Genomic DNA, 16782 nt, shown 5'->3' with positions numbered 1-16782 from the left:
CATATATGAGACATGTTACGACGCACAAGCTTGATCCCATTCTCCTGTTTATTTCTTGTTGCCAGAAAGGAACGCCTCGTTGAAAACAGTTTGAAAACCCGCGGAATTTTGTGCTAAATTTCAAGCAAGTATAAGCTTAGATTTTTTGATAGACATGGCTGATATTCTGAAATTTATGACTTTAGTGGGTAAACTTAAAACTACTAAACGTACTGGTTGGGTATACCGCGGGGTGAAATCGCCAGAGAGCGTTTCAGATCACATGTACCGAATGGCTGTGATGAGTTTTCTCTTGAACAGTCGTGAAGAAGGTTCAAACATCAATCGAGATCATTGTATTAAACTAGCGCTGGTTCATGACATGGCAGAGTGCATCGTTGGCGATATTACACCATTCGATGGAGTGAGCAAGGAAGAGAAACACAAGCGTGAGAAGGAAACTATGGAGCATTTATCGAGTTTGGTTGGGGAAGAAGCAGGGAAGGAATTTCTGCTATTATGGAAGGAATACGAAGCCCAGGAGACTGAGGAGGCCAGATTTGTGAAAGATTTGGATCGATTTGAGATGATTTTACAAGCTCATGAGTATGAAGAAAGCGAAGGGAAGACAGGAACTGGATGGCTTCAAGAATTCTTTGATTGCACTAAAGATAAATTCCAGCATGCCATCGTGAAAGAGTGGGTGGAACAGCTTAATCGATTAAGGCACCAGCCAAAAGACTAAAATAAAGTTATCATATTCTTTAGGTAACATATCTTGTGATAATCTGGTAATGTACAGGGTGGTAGTTAGGTTATGGTTTAGGGTGTGAATGAAAAGGCTGAGAATTGTATAGGGGAGGTGACTGATCCACATAAGAGATAGGTTTGGATGTCAGATCTTTTGAAAACACCACTTACAGTGTACCATGATGTTTGTGTTGGACAAGCCTTAACTAAATTGTTCTGTGGCTAATAAAGGCTGCAAGCCAAGCTTTTTTTGGTTATAAGTGAACCAAATTTCCAGGATTGACTGAAGGGATATACACTTGCAGGTATACCCAGGAGAAGGTAGCCTTCAGCATGAACAGCATGCTCTAATTGATTTTGGCCAAGTTTCTACTGAGGGGTGGTATTAAATCAATAGAGATACAGCATACCACATAAGTCCTTTTCAATGTAGCAGAAAGAATAAAGACAAATACATAGAACCCTACTTTAACCATCTTTGTCCAAGATGATTAAAGGAAAAATGCAGAGTAAAGAAAGCAAAGAATTCAAAAACTAATCTGAAAGTAAAATAATTTTATTTGAAGTAATCCACTGAAAATAATCACAACTATATGGAATTACATTTTTGGTCCTGGCCAAAACATGTTCTCCTATCCTCCACCCATTCTACATTAACTGAAGCCATTGACCATACCCACAGAAGGAGAGCCAATTTCAGGACAGCCCTGCTTCTTGGCAAGGCTTATGAAGAAACATTCCCCAAGCACTACTCACTAGTGGTAAATGCCCAATAAAATGTAGTGTAATACAGGCCTGGGGCAAATTTTAAGCAAATGACATCTTGTTTATGATGAAATAAATATTCCTAACAAACCTAAATTTCCCTTCCCATCACCAACAATCAAGTGATGACCTGTGATTAACCATCTAGAAATCCCTCACCTCAGTTCCTCTGGGTTATCATTGCTACTCAAAAACAAAAATTTCAAAACTTATCTGGTAAAATCTTAAATGATGACCAAGAAAAAGTTAAATAAAGTTAGTAACAGTACAAGATTTGGTTCTTGTTTACAATTGAATAATAATAATAATAATAGTAATAATAATGATAATAATAATAATAATAATGATAATGATAATAATAATAAACTGTCCTCAAGCTGTCCAAGCAGAAAAATATAAAGATAAAATTTTCGGATTTTTTTTAAGCACTTCTTTGCAAAGAAGGGCAAATTCTATGGTATTACAGCTTTTTCCTGATAATACAAAATTTTGCGTCATTATTAATTATATAAAAATCATATTCTAAATAACTTAGTAGGTTTCCATGCAGCAGCACAGTATTTTGAGTTTCTCCTTTTCAAGTCAATGCTCTTTTTTTTTATCTGTTCTCTGAAACAGTATGTATCAGAGTCCTAAATAGTTTCAAATACAGTATAATATCTATTTCCACCTCTTTCCACACTGTCCATTGAAGCTAATTTCCAGGAACAATACCCATGCACATTGTAAAAGCTTTGCAAGAACATTGTTCAAATATTGCAGAGCAAAAAATTGACAATCTTAAAGTACACCATTATGTACATGGAAAGTAGACTGATGTTTCCTGGAGCATGATTGATGACCTGTTATCCTTAAAAGTAAACCTTACTTCTCTGAATGATGAGATTTAACGACTCAAAAATAAGCTCTTCCTGTACATATAAGAAAGTAATGGTGATAAAAGAACACTTCATCAAAAGTTAAGCAGGGGTAATTTGCTGGGTGCCACACATAAAATGATCAAGCTCTGTTTCACTCCTACACTAAGTAACATGAATGCCAGCAAAAGCAACTAACTACAAGCAAGACATTCTGAAACTATCCTCAAACTGGCAAGAAAGAACATGACAAATAAGTATATGTTTCACAAATATAAGTGTGGACTATACAGAGTTCAGAATTGTGCTATTACAAAAACCCCAAGAAGACCCTCAATTTTTCATGTCCTTGCCAAAACTTTTGAAGTGTGGAAGCTGCAGAGGTGGAGCGCTACTTTTTTTTTTTCACAAACTCCTCCCTGTTGTAAATATTGATCTATAAAACAAACCTATGAAGTTAACATACAATGTCTTACAGGATGATCACAAAATTGGATCAGAATTAAAAGCATTAAGAACATGACATAATCTACATAAATGTAAAATAGTGGTCTACCATTAGGGAAGAGAAGAATACATTCTTCTTACTAACTAACCAAGTTTGAGGTTTGCGTTGTAACTTACAGTACCAACCAAGAAAACAAGGCTAGCAAGATATTTATTTTTTCTCTGGTTGCAAATAGAAGGGGAAAATTTCAAAGCAAACAAACTCTTCAATTTAGTAGGATGTGCAGTGAAAGAGGGCCTGGTACTTAGGCCAGTTACAGTATATGTACTAATACTATAAGAATAGTGAATATGATTCTTAAATCAAGCAGTCTCAGTTGTAGACTCTTACACAGTAAGTAAGGCAAATTAAGTTAACACACACATGAAAGTTTCTCTGTGCTGGAAATCCAGAGATAAATTAACTACAGCAGTAAACATTCTAACCAGTCAGCTTAGTGAACAAGCTGCAGTATGAGACCTGTTTTGAATATCCTACTGGTAAAAAAATAAATATTAATTTAAGTAAGTTAGGGTCTAACACTTTAATTACTTAAATAAGTTGAATAGTTAGGGGTTGCGCTCCATTTCCTCCTTTTTTCCACTTTCCACTGACTGCACATGTAAAATATGAGATTCTAGGGCTTGAATCACCTTCTTTTGGGCATTGTATTTTTCTTCCAAACTCTAAGCAATGAGTAATAAAAGTAAGCAAAATGTAAGGTAAAATAAAAAGTGACTACATGTACATGATTTGAAGGTGTGAACACTTTTTGGTCCCAAGCTCATGACAGATCTCTTAAAGTTAACTAACTCTTTAACTCCCAGAAGTGAATAACATGAAACTTTTTCCTATAATATCCACAAACCAACCCAATCAATCAAGAAAAGAAAGTGAATTTTTTAGTGTGATTATTTAACAAGCTCAAAGATCTACTCATATGAGTATTGTGTGGCTTTTCAAAGATGCATTAAGACAAAGGGTTGGATAAACAAATGGACCATGTTACATGACCAGAGTTTTGGAAAGCTCAAGGCTAACCTCCTACAGTACGTGTACGTCTCGTTATGAATCCTGTAAAACAAAGAACAACAGGAGAAACTGCAAACAGATGCAAACAGATATTATGGACAACCTTCCAAAATTTCCATCTCAATTAAAGTTACTACCCATTTGAAAATTATTGTGTAGGAATCAACTTTGAATCTGAATCTTGTTGCTACTTACATCATTTGTTCATAGCAAGTAATCTTCAGCTGAGCTATCATAATTACAATATCGCTGATTAATTATAATAAATCTAGTGTAAATAAATGTACGGCCACAAAACAATTACAAAAAACAACAACAACAAGGACAGAACCATTTTCAAAACGATCACCTCTATTTTTCCATTGTAAGTTCCTTTCAACAGTTCAGAGAATTTCTTTAATTCTCTGATTTCGATATCCTGCAAAGATGGAGATCAAAACTGTATTGACCAAGTGTCAGAAATAAAAACAAACAAAAAGAGAGAGAACATTAAGATAATTGCTGAACTATTATCCAAAAGAGCAATGACACTTGACAGCTGAAACTGACTAGTTTCTAAATTTACGTGTGTATCTTACTGTACTTCCTTCATTCTTTATGAATGCCTCTACATATAATGTACATTGGACAAAAAAACCTCAGGGATCCAAACGTCTATTAAATAGATAAAAAAATTAAGTGACTATGTTGGAGAAGAATGACAACTTATTCCTTTCTTTAACTTCCTGTACTCATTTTCACTGTAGTTTGACAAAAACATTAGGCACAACATATCTGAGTACCTTGCTATTAGTAAGTGATTCTATATCTGCAAGTTTTGCATTCAGAGCTTCAAGTTCAGCTTTCTGCCTTTTCACTGTCTGTTTGGCAGCTGAAAGTAAACATACATATAAGATGCAAAAACCTTTGGATCAGGATTCAAGTAGAGGTACCTTACCAATAGTCTAAAAACATTTTCAAATACTTTAATTAATAACTCAACCTTTTGTGCCCCATAATTAGTTTGCATATTCTACTCACTTCTTATAGTGCTGACAAGGAGAATTTGTTTAACAATCATTACTTTCTCTCTTTATTTAAGTTGGCAACCATTTTGTTTAATCTCATGACCTTCATGTTTGATTTAGGGATGCCTTAATGATCTACCTGTTGAGTAAAAACTCTAAATATCTTGTGATTTAACGAACCTCCAATTATCATCAGATGTCTCAAGTCCAATAATAACTGTCTTTGCACAGTACCACACTATCAGTATCAGAGCTCTAAAAAACAGTTTTCACATCTTTACCTCCTAGTTCCCTGTGACAACTATGTAACTGCATGCTGCTTTCCGGATTCTGTCCCTCAAGCAGACTAAGTTTCTTAATTGTATCTTTCTGTTGTTGATTTAATTCTCCCATGATCAGGTGTTCCTTGACAAGATGATCCATCTGAACATGCAGCAAAGAAAATCAGGGGTAAGTTTCTAAAGAAACTGTGGTGCTGCAGGTAATTTAGTGTTAAAAACTGAGTTGAAAACGTAAATTGGCCACCGCAAAGAGTTAAAAAAAGCTGACGTTTCAAGCATTAGCCCTTCTATTGCTCTGACAAAGGGCTAACACTTGAAACATCAGCTTTTTTGCTCTTTGTGGTGGCTAATTTACATTTTCAACTCAGTTGTTAACACTAAATTACCAGCAAAGAAAATCAATTTCTCCTTTAATAATTTGAAGATTTCTTGTTAGTTCAGTATCCAAACATCTCCCCATATCTACAAAGGTGACAGGTTTCTACTTCCTTTTTCAAATGATGCTAATAAAAAATAGTAATGGCAATACAATTTAGATAATTAACAAAAAAAATTAATTCAAATTAAAAGCAAGGACGTTTCGAAAAACAGAAACATATCATCAAAGTATTCATTTCATCTTTCCAAAGCAGAATTCTAAACACAGTTAATAATCAGTTTAAAGCACTGCAAACAAGGATACTAAAATGAATTCAAAGAAATGTCATTCAAAATTTATGATGCAAAACATCATCATTAGCAATGCAAAGGTGATAAAAAAAAAATAAACCAGCAACAGATGGCAACAGTTAAAGGTGTCATGTTAAATACATTTGCTGTACCTGATCTGATAGCCGGTCTTTTTCTGCTAAGCATGTTTTCAAATGATCTAACTCTTTTTCCAATGTGAATATTCTAGCTCTTGCCTGGTTAACCTCCTGAAATTACATAACACTCTTTGTCAACAATAGCAACAAGTGTATGTATATCATACATAACATACAATTAATGGCAAAGAGTCATTATGACAGGGCTAATTGACTTCTAAGATTCAGGAAAGTGGTCACTTTGAAGAGACAGTCCCTTTAGAGAGGCCATCCTTTACTGATGTGCTGCTCTACCCACTGTGCTGCCACTGGGGCAAAAAAATTTATCTCTTCCCATGCTGAGGTCTACTTTTTTCACACCAATAATGGGGTAACTAGTAAAATTAGTATCTGAGGATCCAGAAATAAACAAAATGTCAGAGAAAACAAACTTTCCACTATGCTTGCATAATGAAGAGTTTGTGCCGCATTTAGAAAGAAATCTCCTTTGCCAAGTTAATGAGTTAGTCTTGACCCAAAGTCTTATCTCTTACAGTCCCTGTTTGATTAGTGTCACAGTGGTGTTTTCGCTTTCCTTTTCCTATATACCTCTGTACCTTCAACGAGTCCAAGAAATCAATACAAACTTTAGCCATAACATGAACGAGCTGGCTCCAAGAGCCCTTTGATTTTTGTTGCATTCATATGCAAGCACAAGAAGCATTTAAATTTAACATGATCACCACTTACAGTTTGCTTTGTATCAAAATCTTTCTGCTGCACTTCAAGCTTCTCAAGGAGTTCCCTTTGCGTGTTTTTCAACTGAGTATTCTCTTTTGACAAATCACTAAAAGGTACAAAGTAAAGAAAACATGTTTATGTTACATGAGAAATAGTCAGAGCCACTCCCAATCCTGGCTGCTGCATAAGAAGGATAAATAACAGAATAGCATATTATACTCTTCTGTTATCACATGGATGCTTCTAGTTAAGCATCCTTTCTTGCTCTTTCTGTGTTTTCCTCACCTAGACTGCCACCATTTGTTTACCATTTTGTATCCAACTATTTTGTTAACCATCAAACTCCCAAGATCTGATCATTAATTCTCTCCTCTAGCTGCTACACATTTCCTTGTAAATTTGTTATGAGAATTTGATGTTAGATCAAAAAAACAACTTCAACCTGATAAGTTGGAGTATTCTCATTACTAGTTTGCTTGATAATGTGTGGATATTACAGGGAGAAATTACATGTTAATCACTTCTGGGAGCTATAGGGTTAAGTAAAAATTAAAATCATATGGTGATTTATTAAAATCATATGATTAAGCTTTTCTTGTTTGTTCGATTCATGCAATAAAAGATTCACTGCCCCTAGCTGCTGAGCAAGTTACATTTCCACCAAACCCAGTTTACTCTTACTACAACTGGAAACAACATGCCACTAACTCGTACAACATCTTTGCTCATGACTGACTCAGGTCCCTGTCAACTTAACCCTTAAACTTCCACAAGTAACCAAGACAGAGTTTCTCCTTACTATTATCTTTACAGTACCATACAGACAAGTGAGGAGAATAAGGAAAAATATAAATTATGGGATTACTAATTGATCTGACACCAAATTCTCCAAACTAACATAATGAGAATCATTTGGCAGACAGTAAGGAGAATTACTTATGAGATCTTGGGAGTTGAAGGGTTAAAGTAATTCTAGGTCTTGTCTCATGTCAGAACTTTTTTCCTACAGAAACGGCTAACATCTCACCTCAGCTGCATCCGTTGTTGTTGATCCCATGCAGAAGTGATTCCTTTAAATTTCCTGCTTGTTGCAAAGGAAATAAAATGTTTCAGACATAAATCTCTAAAACAAAAATACTACTAGAGACATTATGGGGGTTTACAACTGAAAGTAATCACCAGATATATGTAACAAGATACTTTGATTTCATCAGCTGTGCTGTTGATGTGAATAAACCACTGCAAAGAGATTCTAGAATCTCTTTATGGTGGCCAATACATATTATCAACTCAGTTGATAAACCCTAATTATCTTGAAATACACCTTTTGACCCAGCACCAGTTTCTTTAAGAGACTAACCCCCTAGATGCATGTATGTAACTACAACCAACTTCATGTCAAACCTGTTTTCTTCCACTTTATTATTGAGTGCATCAGTAAGTTCCCTCATTTTATCTTCCTGTAGTCTCAGCTGATCTTTCTACAATTATATCACAAAAACAAGTACAAGTAAATTACATGTTCAATATAGGTGCACCATTTCCCTTCAGTTAGTGGGCCCAGGCCAGACAGTCAACAACTTCCATCAAACATTAGGATGGAGGGGCAAGGATAACTCTCAAAACTGCATTTAAATGACTTCCCCTGTTTCATCCAGATCACACATTTTCATTCAACATTTTTTTTTCACTAGCAGAGTACGTTCCACAAAGGTAGCAAATACAAAAGCTACATGAACTTAGTTTCAAGACCAAAGTTTGCTTCCATTGAATGTAGGTGTCCCCAGAAAAGTGGTGAATGTAGAGAGATGAGCATAGGTGTCCCCAGAAAAGAGGTGTAGCAAAGAGAGGCTCCACTGAGGGTCTGGACACAGTAATTCGAAGGGTGGATAACATAATCCACTGGATAAATCTCTACTCAGTAGATTGCCAAGTATGTTTTGTAAACACTTATCTACTGGATAGCAATTTATCTATTGGATAGCATTATCTGCCCTTTATACAACTGGACCCTATATTTTGAGAAAAAGGGAAGATCAAAAACATACCGTGGCCTGAAGTTCTTCCTGATACTGTACAGCCTTGAGTGTCTTGCCTACAAGTCTCCTGTTACGGATAGCATGAAGATCACACTTGTGTCGCTCAAACAATAGCTGATTATGAAGCAACTTAACTTGTCCTCTCAAGATCTCTACTTCATCTACTGGAGGATCACCTGCAAATTTAAAAACAATATCACTGTAGCCATGATAGCAATAAAAGGTATAAGCCATCATTGGTTATTTCTGTTGGGAATGAATTAATTCACAATTAACCAGAGGAAGTGTTAATCTGGGAAGTCACTGATCACTAAACCAGAAATGTAAAATCAGGTTATACCTCCAAAATGGGTCCAAACTGTACCAGCTTGATTGACAAGAGGAATCCTGTATAATAATTACAAAATTATCAACTGACCTTAAAGTTAAAATTATATCAAAAATCCTTTTAGTTTTGCTATGCCTGAAAGTGACTGGCTACAGATACTTTGGTGACCTTTAGACAAAGAAATGCAAGGCTTCCATGAAACCAATCGCATTTTCCCTCACAGTTTTCTACACTGTTTTCTCTTTGAGTTGTCTCACCTATAGTTATCATAAAATCTATCAACTTGATTAACTACTGTGGATACCAATACCTTGGTTATGGCATTATCACATTCAGCCAGAGAGTGTTCTTGACAGGAGGGGTGTCGGAGGAAGTGGGAATAACACTGGAATGGGAGGAGGTTTTTAAAAATCCAGTACAAGATGGGAAAATTTATGATAGGAGTTTCATGGCAAGATAACAATCAGAACAAAATGTAAGTAGAGATGGACATATTCTTACCTTGTGAGTTCACCATTGTGTATGCCCTTGCCTGTTTTCAGGTAATTGTCAAGAATCTCAACTGGTGTTATACAATGCATCTGTGGTTGTGTTCCCAAGTCCTCTCTGTCAGCTATAGTACTGTTAACAGTCTGCTCCTGTTCATTTCTAAAGAATGGCAACAGCTGTGGAAAAGCTGCAATCAAGTCCCATGCTTGCAATGGAAGGTGGTCCTGCAGCCCAGCTTGAATTAGAGCGTGTGGTTTGGAAACATTTAAGGAGCATTCATCCCACTTCAGGCTTGTTTCATTTTCGTCCACTTCTCCCAACTTTGTTTGCTCTTGGTGTACATGTAAATCAGGTACAGTCACTAAAGACTTACTTGCTTCTTCACTCATTGATGAAACATTAGGGACAGCATGAGCATATGATATATCACTACTCTCTGTGTCCTGAACTTCTATACAAGAACAAACATTTGTGGATTCATTGGTTTCGTTAATGGGTGTCTTTGATAATGTTTCTGCATCTAAAGATCGACCACATACAGGGGTTAATGCATCTTCCATAACATCATTACACATAGCATCCTTCCATGACTCAACTCTGTCAAGTTTTCTTGCATCTGGATCACAATCCTTTTGGTCATTAGAGTCTCTAAATTCCTCCTTAGGAGAAATAATTGATAATTGAAATTGTTCTGTACTTAAAGTCAAGGGATCCTCATTAAACACCTCTTCATGTACTTCATCAGCATTTGGAGAAGTCAATAAATTTTGTCTATCAGATAGAGCTGCATCAAAGTTGTCTTTCTCATATTTTGTTGAATTCCCCGGCATTGATGTCTGTTGTTCCCCAATGGCTGCAGGGGCTGAATCATAACTTTGCTCAGCTAACAATGATATTAAAGTTCTGGTTAATGGCCCCTCTTGACTAGCAGCCTTCCCACCTTTAACTGAATTCCCCTTTCCATTGTTCATCCCCCCTGAAGTCACAAACTTTCCTCTACTGCCAGCAGTCACTGAAGGTGAGCTTGAATATCCTTGTAAGTCTTCCCCAAGAGATGTTGTCGGGGATTGCCCTGGGGTGTAAACTATTCCTGGGGTACTGCAGTGAGACTGGATAGGTATGGATGCTACTAGATCGGGATAGCTTGTTGAAGGTGACATCTGAGATGATGGTGGGGTGTTTAACCCACAAACATCAGAAGGACTCCAGCCAGGAGTTGCATTTAACTCAATCCTGTCGGTAGCAATAATTGGCAAACTTTCAGACCCAGTGCCACTGTCACCACTTTGTAGAGATTTGCCAGTCTGTGTTGCAGAGTCTGACATACGACGTTCTTTTAATCTGCTTGGTTCAGGTCCTTGACTATCACCTGATGTTGTCAATACAGAGCTGATGGATTTGTCCGCAAAAAGGTCTTGGTGACTATGCTTGAAAGTCCATGACGACATTAAACTTCCCTTCTCTTGCATTCTGTCTACTGGGTCCAGTGACAGCTTCATGCATTCTATCACAATATCGTGAGGCTCTTTTTGTCGCCACCTGGATCACATGAAAAATACAGTCAGAATGAGAATACACCACTTTGTAGCCAACAGTGATGTGCAACACAAGTTCCTTTTCACTACACTCTTAGACAAAATTAGTTGGAACACTTCTTCAGATCAACACCTGTGATCTTCTTTCACCCCTCACCCCTTCCAATGTTGTTAACTGCCAATGTGTCCATGCCATCTTGCAGACCAACATTGAGACAAGCAGGGGAGGCACTGCATCTCCCAAAAAATGAGTTTGGGAGTATACATGTAGGTTAAAGGGAAATACAACCTGTTTCAGAGTTTAAAGGTTTAATTCCACTCTCAAAAATGCGACATACCTTGGGTCAACCTTTCAACCCTGAGATATAGGATATTACAAGTACCTGCAAAAATAGTACGTCAAACCAAAAAACCTGTATGCTAAAAACTAGTATCACCACTGGTTTATTCACCAGCTAACCTGTGTTTTTCCGTCTCGGTGTGCACAGTTTCTGTAATAATACATGGGTGAAGTTTCACATGCTCCATCATTGGCTAAGAAGATAAAACAAAAAGTATGTACCGGGTTTTTATGTACATTTTTGTGATGGGTATTAAGATCTGAAGTCAAAATACACTGTCAACATTATATAGGGAGATGGAAGTGGGACTAAATAAGGTGTATGCTCAAGAAACCAACCACAAATGTAATCAAGCTCTGTGGTGAGATCTATTCAACGAAAGGAGTGATGTTGATCCTGGTAACACCTAGAGGAGACCTACATGTGACAAGGCAAGACAACTCTTGAGACAACAGGGGAAACTCTCCCAAAACAGGGTGAGTTGAAGGGTGGTTTCCATGGACCATGCTCCAATGGGGTCATAAGTGGAATAAGTTACAATGTATGTGAAATAAGTTGTCTCTTCTTACATATCTCAACATTTTAACTCACAGAAGTACTTAACTTTTAACTTTCCCAGTAATAACCATACAAAATCCAGCATATAGTTCATAAGAATACCCAAACTTATCTTGTAGAAGTTGTTATCTTGATCTAACTCCAAATTCCTGTAACTAATTTATAAGGAAATCTGTAGCAGCTTGAGGAGAGAATTACTTATCAGATCTTGGGAGTAAAAGGGTTTTGAAAGTTGATGACTAAAGTTGCTGGAAAAAATTGTAAAGCAATAGAAAGGTTGGCTGACTACAGACTGTTTTTCAAAACTCTGTGGCTAAATGAAACTTAAATTTTGAAGAAAAGACCCAGACTCAAATTAAGATCCTCACCTTGATTGCCTTCTGGAAAAGTTTCTGTTTGGAAGGCTTACTGTAGGTTACTCTCAGATATGCCAGGAAATTGTTAGGATACATGGCATACAGACGATGAAAAAACATGTATACTGCGACATGAAGGTGGAGGAGGTGCACTTCTGGGGCATTACCTGGGCAAACAACAAAGAAAGAATGCCTTGACTCATTTTCATTACAAATGAAGGGATACATGCAGTAAAACCTTAAGTGACTTTTGCTGCAAATTAAAATCTTCAATTTGTCCATCAGCGCTCATTCAGGCCTTCATCAACATTTTCTAGAAGCACCAGAAAATGGTGTTTTCACTGGCTACTATTTTTCAAAGTGCTAGCTACTTAAATTAAGCCAAAACAGTTAAATGCACATCTTGAACTGAAAGAATGATTTAACCTTTGCTTAATCTTTGCAGGTACCCAAAAGGATGGCAGAGGCAGTAGATACAAGTATAATAAATATTGATACCCAGCAAGTGTTCTTTTGTCTCTTGCCAGCTAATGCTACAGTGCACAGCTGACAACTGAAAATCTCTGAAAAACACTGACTTTTTTCCCTTGCAGTCCTTAAATGGATGTATTGATAACTCAGCTTTTAGATGTGAACAGAATATACATATAAACACCCATCATAGCAGAATATGGACGATCATTTCAAAAACCAGAATACTTTCATGCTGTAGATTAGGTTGTGAAAAGATGGTACCAGTCTCTTAATTAATAATCGTTATGAAGTTATTTAAAGTTGTTAAGAATGATAGATCAATCTGAAGGGTTGTAAGGGTGGAATGTGTGAGTGAATGGAATGTGATTAATATTTTCCCTCTGAACCATTTGTAATGCCGACTGTCGATCAATCTGTTGGGTGTGGTGGTGACTCATTCGAATGACAGAAACATAAGTATGTTTGCTTAAAATCACTTTGACCTAATTATTACTCAAAACTACATGAACTGCATTATGTATACAGGTAATTATAAAAGCATTGTACCTGAATGACGAACTCTAAAATAGGACAGTCTGGAGAATATCTCAAACAAATCCTGTAAACAATGACCAATAGAGGCTGGTACTAATGGTAACAAAGTTGTAATGGTTAAAACACCACTTGTTAAAACCAACACATCTTCATCTCCCTACAAGTGAAATAATAAATTTCTTCAGCCAATTTACAAGAACCTTTTCAAAAACAGCAGATGGTTTGAACCCAGGGGTAACTTGTGATCTTGCAGTTCAATAGTTTGGGTAAGGTAGTCCTGAGAAGGACTTTTGTTGATTGTTGACTCGAGGATGACTTCTGCTCAGATTTTGGAAAGATCAGACACTAATACCCACAACAGTCCTTCTCAGGACTACCCTCCCCCAGACAATTAGATCACATGATCACTCTAAAGAATTAACACAATCAAGTGACATGAGTTTGACTATAGGAAGACTCTGGGAATAAGAAAGCTTCTTAAAGGAATCTTTCTTCTCCTCTTCATCATTGAAACACATCTTGAAAGCCAACTGGGAATGTTCCCCAGATCTTCACTTGAAGGATCATGCTCAAGGCAAGGCCAATAGATGCCATGGTTAAAATTAGATTTTAGGGACAAAGTACTGGAAATCCTAAAAAGAAAAAAACCTATGTCCTAAAACATCAAACTCTAATTTTATTCCAAATATATCACTCATGGTGATAGAAAAGTTTCCAAGTGAAAGAAAAAAAGGTACTTTTCTAAAGCCAAGTGATGCCACCTGGAGCATATCCCATTTTTATTATCCGGGAGTGACAAGGAGTATCACCACCCCCCTCAACCTGGATGGGATGCTTGTCCATCGTAAAGTTACCAGTATTTCATCAGGCTTCCCTGACAATTTAGCAGTACCCATTCATATATTTATATTCCTGGGTCAACAGAGGCACTGTGAGAGTAAAGTGTTTTGCCCAAAACACAACACATTCACCCCACCAGTTCTCACACTTGGACCTCTCTACCAAGAGGCCAGCAAATTAAGCATTATCCCACTGCATCTCCCAAACTGCAAAGTGAGAAGCGATGCAGAACAGTAATTATTCCTGGTGAAGCAAGGGATGTGATGTATTTTGGGGACAAAAGATTGCCTTTACCTTCATGCACTTCAAGAGACTTTCAAACAAGGATGTGTCTATAATCTTGTACAACCAGGAAGGCTGCAATGAAATGCAAACTTAACAAACTCAACATTTTGTGACACAAACATAAATAACAATTGATTCATCATTTTCTTAGTAATAAACAATATTCTATACTGAAAAGCAGATACATCAATATTTTTTGGGAATATTTTCTGAATAACCCCATGCTATTCTAAAAAAAGAGCTCACTCCCAAAAGGTAACATTTTGAATTGTATTGTTTCCTGCTGTCAAAGAAATGTATCCTAATGAAGTCTTGGGTCCTATAGAAATCTTGCAACTTTATGCAGAGATACCATCATGATCAGGGATTTATATAGAGTAATTTGTAAGTTTTAGGTTTTGAGGTGAATTTCTAGTCAGATAGCACAGGCTGCTTTGTCCACTGATATCTTGCAAAGTGCAGTTTTCCTCACTATAACAATAGTTTTTCGTGTTCCTACTGACCCAAAAATTCAATGTCCCTGACTGTGACAAGCAATTGAGAAGTAAGCAAATAGACTGCGTGTTGCTGTACATCTGTTCAGCATTAGATCACAGATGACGTCAAAATGTGGTAAGTGCAAAAAGTGTCACACAAGGTACAGCCAAATGTGTCACTGACATTCTTACCACATTTTGACATCAGTTTTCTATTTCAAAAGTAACTGTAAAGATCCATGGCAACAGGAATCATCTTGAGAAAGATGTGTTTTGTCTTATGACGAGCAGGGGAAAAAGAAAAAATTCTGATTCTCCAAGACAATTCGAACCTCAGACCTTCAGATTCCATGCTATGATGCTCTACCACTGAGCCACAGAAACTCTGCAGTCAGTGAGGTCTATTACGAAGTTCATATGACAAACGTCCTGCATACTGCTAGGATCAGCAATGTCAATAGCATCGTGTTTGTAAATAGAATAAGAGACATGGTAAGTTTTTAGTAAAGAAATTGAGAAAGATGTCACTATCGTGGAACAAAGAAACAATTCTTGGCCCCCATGACGAATTGAACCTCAGACCTTCGGGTTCCACACACCAATGCTCCACCACTGAGCCACAGGGACTCTATACAAATACTAAAAATAATAGTGACACCTCTTCCTATCTCTGTAGTTTAACAATTTGCGGGATTTAATGACAAATTTTGAGCGAAAATCAACCAATGACAATAGTGCACGAGGAAGTAGGTGTTAAAAGAGTGATAAAGAGCAGGCAAGTTGGTAAACCAAACGTGATCCCAACTTCCGGATTTAAAACTAATAATAGACCTAAATGCAACACGTGTTTCAGTTTGCAAAGCTATTTTTCATGGATGGAAAAGACATCTCTTACGATTCCAGCATGACTCTATAGCTATTTATTTAATCTTAAAAACTAAGGATACGTTATTTCCTGAGGAAATACTTTCAAATTCCTACCATGGTTACCCTTACCTGCCTTCGCACAATATGACCTAGTAGCGATAGGGTGTCCAAACGGGACAGCGCATGTTTCAGGCATTCGTTCATTTTCTCAAATAATGCCTTTGAAGAGAAAAAAACATACAGCTAGAGCACATTGTAGAAACAGATATGCCAGCGGATAACGAACAAAGCCTCTCAGAAAAAAATTCAATTGTCGCAGATCAGTTTACCTGAGCTCGCGCTTCGTGGATACCGCTCAAAATCTGCAAACATGTAGGGGAACGCGTTTTTAAGTAATATTCCATCATGGTATTTAACAACCCTGAATCACGAGAAGAGTGAAGGTTTTCCTGAATCCGCTTTGTAGTCTCTTCCACAGTTTTAATGTTATCTGCATCTAGATCGAGCAGGGAAAACTCTCCCTGACTTGGAAGAGTCCACGTCCCCTCGGCTGCATGCATGGTACTGAGCGACTGAGCTTGTCTCGCGTTCCGTTGTAATCACGAGAAAGAGAGGTAAAACTGAGGCATTGCTCCACGAGGCAACACTTTCGCTGCCTTCATTCATCGCCAAAAGCCCAAGACATTTGAAGCACGTTCACTGTCTGGATCATCTTCTGTCGCCATTGTTGTTTGAGTTTTTTCCCCTAGTCACGTGCTGTCTGTGCCCACATTCTGGGTAAGTACATCATGTATGGGGAATTATTATGTCCCCAACACATATTATGTCCTATACTTTACATATAATACCTTACACACGCAAACAGCGCAAAACAAGTCAAAATACAACCATACACAGCTATACAGAGCTATAAACAGCTATACAGCGCTATAAACAACTATACACAGCTATACACAGCTAAACAGAGCTATACATA

At 37.1% G+C, this 16782-nt stretch overlaps 2 protein-coding genes across 2 annotated transcripts; one reads left to right on the top strand and one right to left on the bottom strand.

Annotated features, from left to right (window-relative positions):
- The first annotated feature begins 38 nt into the window (after positions 1-38).
- Positions 39-1590, top strand: LOC113686708 (5'-deoxynucleotidase HDDC2). The gene has a single exon (XM_027204359.2). The coding sequence runs from the start codon at positions 155-157 to the stop codon at positions 722-724; it is 570 nt and encodes a 189-aa protein (XP_027060160.2). The 5' UTR covers positions 39-154; the 3' UTR covers positions 725-1590.
- Positions 1270-16372, bottom strand: LOC113686705 (hamartin). The gene is made up of 17 exons (XM_027204354.2): positions 16136-16372; positions 15936-16025; positions 14473-14535; positions 13351-13495; positions 12343-12497; positions 11536-11609; positions 9553-11079; positions 9064-9110; positions 8733-8899; positions 8089-8165; positions 7712-7765; positions 6694-6790; positions 5980-6075; positions 5159-5300; positions 4653-4741; positions 4220-4288; positions 1270-3524 (listed from the first exon to the last, which is right to left on the bottom strand). The coding sequence occupies exons 1-17, from the start codon at positions 16364-16366 to the stop codon at positions 3408-3410; spliced, it is 3240 nt and encodes a 1079-aa protein (XP_027060155.2). The 5' UTR covers positions 16367-16372; the 3' UTR covers positions 1270-3407.
- Positions 16373-16782: the final 410 nt, after the last annotated feature.

Source organism: Pocillopora damicornis, chromosome 4 (assembly GCF_964200805.1).
Source record: "Pocillopora damicornis chromosome 4, jaPocDami1.2, whole genome shotgun sequence".
NCBI classification, from domain to species: domain Eukaryota; kingdom Metazoa; phylum Cnidaria; class Anthozoa; order Scleractinia; family Pocilloporidae; genus Pocillopora; species Pocillopora damicornis.
Note: the sequence above shows the minus strand (reverse complement) of the source record. Positions and strands in the feature narration are given on the sequence as shown.

What these genes read in the sequence shown, in the direction of transcription:
- LOC113686705 (XM_027204354.2), bottom strand. Translation starts at nt 16,366, where the DNA reads ATGCATGCAGCCGAGGGGACGTGGACTCTTCCAAGTCAGGGAGAGTTT. An exon ending in AATAAAGTGGAAGAAAACAG is followed by an intron (nt 7,766 to 8,088) that starts GTTTGACATGAA and finishes TGCAACAAGCAG; the next exon opens with GAAATTTAAAGGAATCACTT. An exon ending in AAGACCGGCTATCAGATCAG is followed by an intron (nt 5,301 to 5,979) that starts GTACAGCAAATG and finishes CTGCATGTTCAG; the next exon opens with ATGGATCATCTTGTCAAGGA.
- LOC113686708 (XM_027204359.2), top strand. Translation starts at nt 155, where the DNA reads ATGGCTGATATTCTGAAATTTATGACTTTAGTGGGTAAACTTAAAACT.